At 52.3% G+C, this 9949-nt stretch overlaps 3 protein-coding genes across 3 annotated transcripts; 1 reads left to right on the forward strand and 2 right to left on the reverse strand.

Moving 5' to 3' along the window:
• Positions 1-1127: 1127 nt before the first annotated feature.
• Positions 1128-2108, reverse strand: COCMIDRAFT_82513 (uncharacterized protein; the record flags this gene model as incomplete). The annotated part of the gene is made up of 4 exons (XM_007685168.1): positions 1128-1538; positions 1598-1741; positions 1843-1871; positions 1958-2108. The coding sequence occupies 4 exons, from the start codon at positions 2106-2108 to the stop codon at positions 1128-1130; spliced, it is 735 nt and encodes a 244-aa protein (XP_007683358.1).
• A 1364-nt stretch (positions 2109-3472) lies between these two features.
• Positions 3473-4098, reverse strand: COCMIDRAFT_22336 (uncharacterized protein; the record flags this gene model as incomplete). The annotated part of the gene is made up of 3 exons (XM_007685085.1): positions 3473-3610; positions 3759-3765; positions 3821-4098. The coding sequence occupies 3 exons, from the start codon at positions 4096-4098 to the stop codon at positions 3473-3475; spliced, it is 423 nt and encodes a 140-aa protein (XP_007683275.1).
• Positions 4099-5941: 1843 nt separating this feature from the next.
• COCMIDRAFT_1196 (uncharacterized protein) lies at positions 5942-7361 on the forward strand (the record flags this gene model as incomplete). Its single annotated transcript, XM_007685067.1, has 3 exons — positions 5942-6010; positions 6063-6579; positions 6628-7361. 3 exons carry the CDS (start codon positions 5942-5944, stop codon positions 7359-7361), a joined length of 1320 nt encoding a protein of 439 aa, XP_007683257.1.
• Positions 7362-9949: the final 2588 nt, after the last annotated feature.

A 9949-nucleotide genomic window follows, 5' to 3' on the forward strand; every position in this document is an offset into this window, starting at 1 on the left:
GGCTGCGACGTAAAGCGGCGCGTAGACGCCGCAGTCTAAGCCACTCTCAACTTCCATCATCTCCAGCCTTGTCTTGTCCCGAGCTTCGAACGATAGGACAGGAAGCTCTCAATCTCAATATCGAACTGCAGGGTATGTTTATTGTCTGCGGCGCTGGGTGAAGGCAGAAAAAGTGAGAGGCCTTCTAAGGCATACTCGTGCCATTATTCGGAGATGAGGGCCCGGGTTCTAACGAACATGCGGCTATTCGTCGAACGCTCTCACGAATCCTGAAGTGAAGGTAGACAATATGTCACAACTGTGTGTGTGTAAAGAAATAAGTCAAAACTTTTCTTCATAAATTCTAGAAGGGAAAGAGCAAGCCCGTGTCAACTACTAACTACTAACCACCAACCAACATCGAATTGGGTAGGAAAGAAGGGACCCAACACCATTGCCAAGATATGAGCGTATAGTACACTGGCGAAATATTGTTATCTGAACTTGAGTATTCCACTATTTTGTTAGCTACGATTTGCAGTTTGGAGATGCATACTGTCTCGTCGCAGACAAGAGGTCATGTTGTGTGCCAGCAAAGCCGACTCTTCCCTATAGAGTCGGGTTGTCTATTACGTATTCCCACACAGCGCTGCAAAAAGGGGGGTGGAATACGAGAAACCTCGAATGCCATTCCCCACCCGTCTCCACAAATCTGATGTTGAGCGATCCCAATAAGCAACGGAAATACACACACACACACACACACACATTATGCGGCTTGAACACACCTCGTACATTTGCATATATTTATAGCAACTCTCTCCCCCCGCAGCTGATCTCTGTTTCGGTTTTCTTCACGAATACCGCTAGAAAATGCAATTTGCCAACTTGGGTTTAATTATTTGTTAGTGAGACACAAATTCCCATGTCTGTTGCCTCCCCAGGAGGAAAAAAACGCCACGGATGCCCAAATTTCCCCCTCTTTTTCATTAGGGTATTTGATCAACAGGACCAAGAAGGTTGCTGATCAGAATGAAAGCATTCCTCGGGCGTTGGACAAAAGAAGACCCATATACTACTACTACATTTGAAGAAAAAGAAAAACTCCATTGTCATAATCCATATGTGTTCAAGATGATGCACATTATTCACCGCGACTCGATAGCCATTTCCGGGGCGGGTTTAGGCATGGGCTTGAGCTCGGACCCGGCTCCGCTTTCCGCCCTCTTGCGACCTGTTAGGGAAAAGTGGTGACTCGAGGTAGGACGTTCTTCGGTGCGATCATTGGAGTGGTTGTTGTCGCCAAAGCGGGAGAAGATGCCGCGCTTTTTGGGCTGGGGCTTGGGCTCGTCATTCAGCCCCACATCCTCGAAGCCCTCCTCGGGTACCTGATCGTGGCTTTCGCTAGGGCGGCCTTGTTGCATGGATGAGCGGGGTGTTGCGCGAGAGCGACGGGCGTCGAAAGAGCGCCGTGTGTCCATGGATCTGCGCGCGTCGAGCGATTGGCGGGGATAAGTCTCGTGGACACTGTCAGTGATTGGCGAGCGCGCGGAGATGTCCTGGCTGGTGTTAGAGAGGGAATTGCTGCTGCTACTGCTGCTACTGGTTATGGACGTACAAATGATCTTCGGTACGAATCAAAACTTTCGCGCGAAATGCTAAAGGGCTCATTTTCGGCAAGAAGGCTCCGGTGGTTCGATGAGGTTGTCGAGACGTTGGACTTTGTGTGCCAGAAGGTTGGTTTCTCGTTGTGTGGTGAGGGCTGTCATGCAGTGAGCCAATGTCTCTCGGGATGAAAGTCACTGCCGTCGCAGTTCACGTGCGCCGCATCAATTCCATATGCGCTCAAAGGGCTAGTCTTACCGGCAAGTACACGCCGCTATCGTTGATCTCTGCACAAACTGTAAGCGCCCGGCCGTCACATATGCAGTGCGCGGAACACGCCTCGCGCGCCCAGAATATGGCATGAGAGTCTCACCACTCAATTTGTACTCTGCTGGATCCTTCAGCTGCAAGGGCGTGGCTCCCGAGACAGATGTGGTCTTAAAGTCGTTCTCCGGAGCGTTCCGTTGGGCGTCATCAGCCTGATCAGGCGCACCAGCGCGGCGGAAAGGGTTGCGGATAGGCATGGCGGTAGGGCGGTGGAGGCAGAAAAAGAGCGGTACAGAGGCAAAGTGGAGTATTGTTGCAGGCTGGGAGTTTGGCGGTTGTGAATCCAAGAGGAACTGCTCGATCTAGCGCCTCACATCATGACTTCCGTCGCCGAGCCAATCGGGCAGGAACCAAGGCCATTTGGGGTTTGGTGTCGGTGCAGACATGATCCGGAATTCGTGCGAGGGGCGTGGCGGCTAAAGACGTCATGGTACAGGAGTGTCGAGACAGCGACTTGCTTGAGAGGTCAGAGTTTCTCCGTCAGCACTGGAGGCTGTATGTAGTATGTGCTGTGTATGGCGAACTCTGAGGGGACGATGAGGGGCAGATGCAGTAAAGAAGGAAGGCCTCCGGGCGGTCCCTGCATAAGACGACATGGGAATCCGTCAGGTACCGAACGACGTGAACCGAGGGCGCGTCAGCTAGCCACCAGTGCACCCATAAAACTGCTTGTTTGCACCTCGCATGACCCGGCCCCGACTATCGTGACCAGAGCCATTGTTTGGTGCTCAGTGGTGGTAGTGGTGGCTGCGGGTGGGGGGGGAGAGGGGCGCGAGGAGAAGGCGCCCGCTGCCCGTTTGGCAGACCAAGGCAGGAAAAGGAACTAGAAACGGAAATGCAAAATGGCTGCTTCAGCGTAGGATGACGTTATTAGACGAGACGCGTGCCGCCCATTCGAAACGAGCGTGGCGTTCCTTGTTTCTCAGGCAAGTCTCCCGGCCATGTCTGTCTCCATGACCCCGCGACGAAACATGTGCCTCAGCCATGGTTGCCCCCCGTTCGCAAACTGACACAGCCAGGGACACAAATTGGGAGCGAGCAACACCTACCTCGGCCAGCTGAGGCAGCATCACTTTATTTTCGGATGACGAGCAGCAGGCCCCCCCCCCCCTTGAGGCGATTGTAACCCGCCTCTTCCGACCAGCCGTCGATTGCAATTGACTTCGGCCGCGGTCATGTCTTTGCCTAAGGTTCTGACACACCTCGTCTTGGCCGTATTTCACGCGAGAACGCTAATGGGACGTTAGACGCAGGTTATGGAGAAAGGAAAAAAAAACTTGGTGCATGAACTATTGCCTAGCTGGCATGGCTTGCACCACCAAAACGGAAGACTGCAATGGTCAGGGGGGGCAGGGGAGTGAACATGGACAAGACGAGTGCGAGCGAAGGGCTTTTGCAGGGCCCCACAGCCGATACGATGAGTGACGGCATCGCATGTCATGGTGGTATGTGCGAAGACTACATGTGGACATGCAACAGTGGATTGTTACGTTTGCACGTGGTCACTGCGTGTGGCAGGATGAGATGGCCTGAGGCTATATGTGTGTACATATACATGTGTTTACTGCATGTGTGCATCACATTTGGGCGCCACAGCAACCGACAGAGGCTCCTGGGTTGATGGGCCGGGATGCTCAGCTCTGGCCAGCTCACGCAGAAACGATTGACGCCAGGCGCTGGTTGGCGATGGGAGCAGCGACTAAAAAAGGTACAAGATTTGGGATTTGTCCACGTGTGGTGTAAGAAGCGCGCGGAGCAGAGCAGTACGGGGTGGCCAAAGCGCACGAGTACGAGAGAGTTTGGCCGATCACCAGCAAACAGAATGGTGCCAATATTACGGTGCTTACCTGCACACTAATGGGGTCGTGGTGCCTCGCACAACCCTGCCGAGACCGGGTGGACCCATCACCTTGGCCACCAAGTGTGGTTTTCTTTGCCAAAGTATCCAAGGCCCTGGTGGTGTGCAATTAACCAGGCAAAGACAGGATTGCTTGCTTGCAGACTGGATGCCATGGAATCTCCATGTCTTGTGGCTGATGTGGATGCAGCCCATGAAGGGGTAGTGTGTATTGGAGCTGGAGCGGGAGCAAGAGCGGTCACCAACCCAGGGAAAGTACCTAATGCCGCCCTCTTCGCAGTGTTATTGCCTTTGGTTGAAGGAGGCAGTGTGGGTGTAAGACTGAGCATGTTTGTATGCGCCCATATACATATATATCTATGTACTACATAGATGTATCGACTGTGCATGCAGGTTAATCGATAGCCTAGAGGAGCGAGAGCCAAGCGGACGGAACCTTGCATGGGCGGCGCACCGGTACCATGGCTGGAAGAAAACTCTCAGTCGAATAAAAGGAGCAGAGTGACAGGAGATGCGGTGTGCGCTGGGTGTGGCGGTTGCACCTTGATGTCGTGCTCCATGGGCGTGCAAGACGCCTCTCCCATTGCTGCCGTCCTCTACTTTGCATTTGGCCTGCACCGCAGACGACAGGGACAGGCACCAGGACCCCCCCGCCTTGCCCTGGGTAAAATGGGGCCCGTGCACACCACCTGGCCACGGCGCAAAAACCCATCAGTGTGGTGGAGCTATTGCGGGAATTGCTGCTTGCTCTTGTTATGACAAGTGTGTCTAAACGGCCGTATGGGAGTCCGCGGTTAACAAAGACGAAACACGGCTCGACCAGGGCCTTGCGACATCAACGGGCCGGGGGATTGGCGCTGCGATGGCCATGGGCTGGCGGAGGAGAGAGAGAAAGGCTTGGATGACGAGGCCAAATGTCATTGTGATGGTCATGGGCAGAAAAGATCATGATATGTGGAGAAGCGCATCCTGCCACCCACTCCGCAAGATGGATACGATGTGTGGACGACGGATAACGGATAACGGAGCCCTCCCCTGGCCAGCAGCAGCAGCCGAGAGCGCCACGTTCCTGGTGGCGTCGGCGGCAGTCTAACTGGATGGCGCAGGCGTGGTGCCGCTGCCGTCGCCAACGCACTGCGCCAAAAGAGACGTCAATTGGAAATGGACGAGTGTACTTGCACAGTAGTCTGGCAAGAGGGCGAGGCTACTGGGAACGTGCGACTGCAGGGCCCGGCCTGGGTACATATTAAGTGTGTACACAGTACAGCTACTTACTTAGTCCTAGTAGCTGCAAGCGCGTCGCCGAGCTGGGATCTATTATTGGCCGCCATCGGGTCTGCTCTAGGGCTGCAACTGTGTCTCGTATGGGCTCCACATGGGTGCCAACCTGCCAGACGTTGAATGTTCCAACCACCTCTGCGTACCGTCGCTTGCTATTTCCAGCCTGTAGTCCTGCCGTCCGCCCGTGGCACGCATGTCCATGCACGGCCGATGCGCCTGTGCCAGCCCAGCTTTGGCCAGCGCCATCGACTCGTCCCCCTCACACACACCCACACCCACCAGCAGCAGCCAGTACCCTCTGCCCCGATGTTTCCACCGCCGGGCCCGTGTATGTGGGCGGCGATCGACCGTGTGCCTGCCCCATCCCATCCCCCCCGATATAATATATTTCCTCTCCCCTCGCCCCATCACCGCCCTAGTGATTCCCGTCTTCCAAGACGTTCCACGCTCGTTTCCACCACACCACCACATCCCCGCCGCCGCTCGTTCCCCTCTCCCCTCTTCACTCTGCTCACTTTCGTCACGGGATCTGCTGGAAAAGGACCCATCCCTCGCTACCCTCCTCGCCATCTACTCCCACTACCACCACCACTACTACTACTACTACTCTACAGCACCACCCCTCAAGCCTCTTTCACCACTACCACACATTGTGTGCTCCTGCCATTGTCACATTGTCACATTGTCACGCGCCTTCCCATCGTTTGGCGGCACCTTCCCTCTTTGTCCTTGGCCTTGTCCTTGTGCTTGCCGCACAAAGCTCGTCCAATAACAAGCACTGCTGCTTGCTTCTCCTCCACCACCACCACCACCACCTGACCTCGTCCAACCCCCCCATCAATTATTTTTACTGAGGGACCGAGTAAACCGCCTCACCTCTTCACTGCAAACATGGCTTTCGGGGCGTCTGATGATGGCGTCTTCTTCACCAGCTGGCAGTTGTGGCAGAAGATGACTTTTGTGAGTGACTCAAGCGGCCTCTGCCAGTGACACACTAACACGCTGTCGCCAGGTCCTCGCCTGTGCCATCGTCGTCACCATCTTCATTGGCTTCATCAAGCTCGCCTTTGACAAGAGGAAGCTTCGCAAGTACAGCAAGGTCGACAAGGGCAAGAGGGCGCAGTCGCCCGAGATGCTCGAGGCCCAGCCTGTAACCCAAGTAATCGAAGACCCCAAGGACGAAATCCCATTCGGTGTCCGTGCTATTCAGAGCGGTATCGAAGTCGACGGTGTATGGATCTCACGGTCAAACACGCCCGTCGGCAGCAGCCGTGCTTCCGTCATGAGCGAAAAGTTCCCTCGCACCAACTCGCAGCTCGAACTCCCACAGCCAGTCGCCCAGGGCTCTAGCCGCAACAGCTCGCGTGCTCCAAGCTCATTTGACCGCGCCGTCTCTGCTGAACCACTGTCCAACACCGACTCGCGCGCTTCATCGCCCGCTCGCGGACACCAGCATGACGGACCCCGCTGCAGCAATTGCAACCACCACGTCTCTCAATCGGCTCACTTGTCTGGTTCTTCTTCTCCATGTAGGTATTCATCAGAGGGGTTTGTAACCAACGCTAATCATCCCTCAGCTCGCGCCAGCCCTCTCGGACAGGTCGGATCCTCTTCCAAGTCGAGCAGCCGCAACAGTGATGAATCCGACTACATGGCCATTAACCAGGACGTGCGCGCATACGAGACTGCATACCTCCCACCTAATGGCGCCCACAGGACTGTCGACCCCAAGACAGACCTCGACCTTCTCCGAAGCCACCGCCTCTCCCACGTCGCCGAGACCGGACAGCTCATGCCCCGTGTTCGCAAGCCAGGCCACAGTGGAGAATGGGCCAGCGTCGCAGACAACCAGATTTCAACGCTCAACGGTGTCAACTACTTCACGCCTCGGAAGTCGCCTTCTCCTCCGCTCTCCACTGGTATCCACCCATCTCAAGATGTCGTAACGCCTTCTTCTGGCCCTAGCCATGATGGTCACGCAGCCAACCAGGCCAGGCAAGCAATTCCTTTGACCGAATCCTACGCACCTAATGCACCATTCTACCCCGATACCTACCAGCCGCACGGTCCAAGCCACCAATACAGCTATGATCAGGTCCCCTACCAGGTCATGACGGACCAAAATCAGGATCGCAACGAGCAAGTTCTTCGCAAAGTCAACTCTGGGTTTGAGATTCTGCGACCAGGCACCTTCAAGGAGCCTACTCCAGAGGAGCTTGAGCTCGCCGAGCGGAGAGCATCCAAGAAGCTCCAAAAGAAGCGGAGACCATCGACTGATTCGCGGAAGTCTGCCTTTACGGAGCAAGTTTGATACATTGTTGTCTCAATAGCTCTACTCGCACGTAATACCCCTGTTGTATGCGTCGCAGCCACGCCCACCACGTACTGGCACTATGCTGCATCAAAATTTTTACGCTGTTTTAATCATGTACCATTTTGCAAACTTGGAGCTTCTGGACTACATTTGAGCACATGGCATGTATTTTTTTTTGAAGAAGCCATGGAAACATTACCACTGTGGTTTTTTCCCTTTTTCATTTTCTCTCCTTTTCCTCCCGCCGCAACAGGTTGCCTGGCCTTTATGAATTGCGAGCGGCGTTATAGTAATCATTTATTACGTCCATCACACACACATTACTTAGGCGTTCTTGCTGGAACTCAAAAAATGGGGGGTGGGGGCGGACAGCGGCGTCAACCTAACGATCATCTGAACTTTGCATCGAGCAGCTTGGGGGAGAGTGGTAGGGCTTAGTTTCTCAATCTGCATGGGGTGGGTAGACCAATAACGAATCCCTTTATTTTCACCGAAAAATCAAAATATATATATGGATATTTCAACAAAGTTTGTCCCTTTGCTTTGGCATCCTCCACATTTGCCATATAACTCAATGCATTAAGACACATATATTACCTCATCATGTTCATGGCTTTTCTCACTGGAAGAATGCGAACCCCCTTGTAGAATTCAAGATTACCTCATCTCTTCGGGCCATTTTATTTTTATTCTTATTTATTTTTTTTCAAATTCACGCACACACGCACTTGTCAAAATGAGAAAGTTTAAATCGAGGCCCTGGATTATTGTTTTTCTTTTGACGATTTTTTTTCCTTTCATTTTTTCTTTCTTTCTCTTTCCCGCTCCCGTCACGCGCAATGGGCATGGAGTGGGCATGCGCGCACGCACGCACGCACGCACGCACGTGTCTATCCGTGTGTGTCTGTGTTTTTGTGCACACATACATACACAACAACGACAACGGACTTTTGCGACGCTCCCTTTTTTTAAAAAAAAACAAACAAACTTTACTTTACTTTACGTCAGGTGTATTGGAGGGGCGGGGTATCGGATTAATTGCAAACAGAGCAAATCGAGAGAAAGAGAGAGTCATGGAGTAAGTTTATCTTCCCCCACATCCTAGTATGCAACAAGTTTTGGAGGGAGGGGGGGTATGAAAAGTTGAAACATACGCATGCTTTCCCCCCCCCCCTTACTATGTATAAAACCTGAAACTATTGATTTTTTTCTTCCTCTCTTCATGACATGTTTTGTGTAAGTAGTAATAGTATGTAGTAGGAACCAATATATATATATATATTTTTGAAACTATTGATTTTTTTTTTACGCTGATGCTTTCCCTCCGACCCCCCTTGCGAGAAATATATATATACATGTAAGATGGTAAGATGGTAAGTGGGTATTTCTCACGTGTTGTCTCTTTTCGATAAGCTGCGCGGATACGCGCATTAGGTATGAGAGAGAGAGAAGGGCGTTGAGTGCGAGTGAAGGGGGGGGGAAGTGGCGTGATTATTATTATTATTATCATTCTTCGTCTTTCGCACATTCTCTCTCTCTCTCTCTCTCTCTCTCTCTCTCCCTCGTACTGCGCGGGTAGGGAATACGCGCGCTCGTTCATATTATCAAAGTTTATAGGCTTAGGAGAGGGAAGGCGGTGCGGGATACGGTTGCGGATGCGGCCGGATGGAAGAAAGGGAGTAGAGGGTAAGCGTGCTGTAGTGTACCGTGGGTAAGGGTAGTTCTATAGTGAGAGTCGTGTGTCTGAGGCACCGAACGCGTGGCTGACCCGAAAAAAAGGCTGACCCGAAAAAAAGTAGGAAAGGGTGGTTTTGGTGTGGTAAGGGGCTTTTTTGCTTTTTCGTGTTTCATGTTTTTGGTGCCTTGGGGGATGCGGAGGAAAAAGTGTTGGCCTTGGGATGGGGGAAATGCATGATGATGGCTTTCTTAGGATGGGAGAATCGGGGGTTTGGAGATTGGTCACGTCACGCTTGTGTTGCGATTGGGTTTAATTGGGCGAGAAGGGAAGATGAGGAGGCTTGCTTGGGGAAAAGGAAACGCGGAGGTCATACTAACTTCACAAACGTTTTCTCATGAACCGAATCGTAGCGTGTATGTTTTTTGTTGGTCTCGACCTCCGCTTCCGCTTTCATACCATAGCCCAAGGAAGAACAAGTGTAAAACGGGAGTTTGTTGCCTCATCGCCTGTTTTTTTCCTTCTTTCGTTCCCGTTCATGAGACGTCGTAAGTCTCATTGACCGAACAGGTACCAACACATGTTCGCTTCCTGAGGTTTCCTCCGAAGCAATTTACCCTTCTTTCTTCCGCGACGGATCGTTGCGGTTGCCGAAGTCTTGTTCGCCTTTCAGGCGCCCCACACAAAGCAATAGTTTCGCTCGTTGGTAAATTGACTAACGTAGTTTACAAGCGAGTGACGCGTACAAGCGAGTGACGCACCCCACCAACTTTGCGCACCTCCTATCTCTTAACCTATAATGGCTCTACGTCAGATTACTCAATTATAGTTAAATAAAGTAGATATTTAACTTACTATCTTATCTATTAATACTAAATAAATTTAAAGTAATTATTCTACTACTATAGTC

Source organism: Bipolaris oryzae (assembly GCF_000523455.1).
Source record: "Bipolaris oryzae ATCC 44560 unplaced genomic scaffold scaffold_7, whole genome shotgun sequence".
Classification (NCBI taxonomy): domain Eukaryota; kingdom Fungi; phylum Ascomycota; class Dothideomycetes; order Pleosporales; family Pleosporaceae; genus Bipolaris; species Bipolaris oryzae.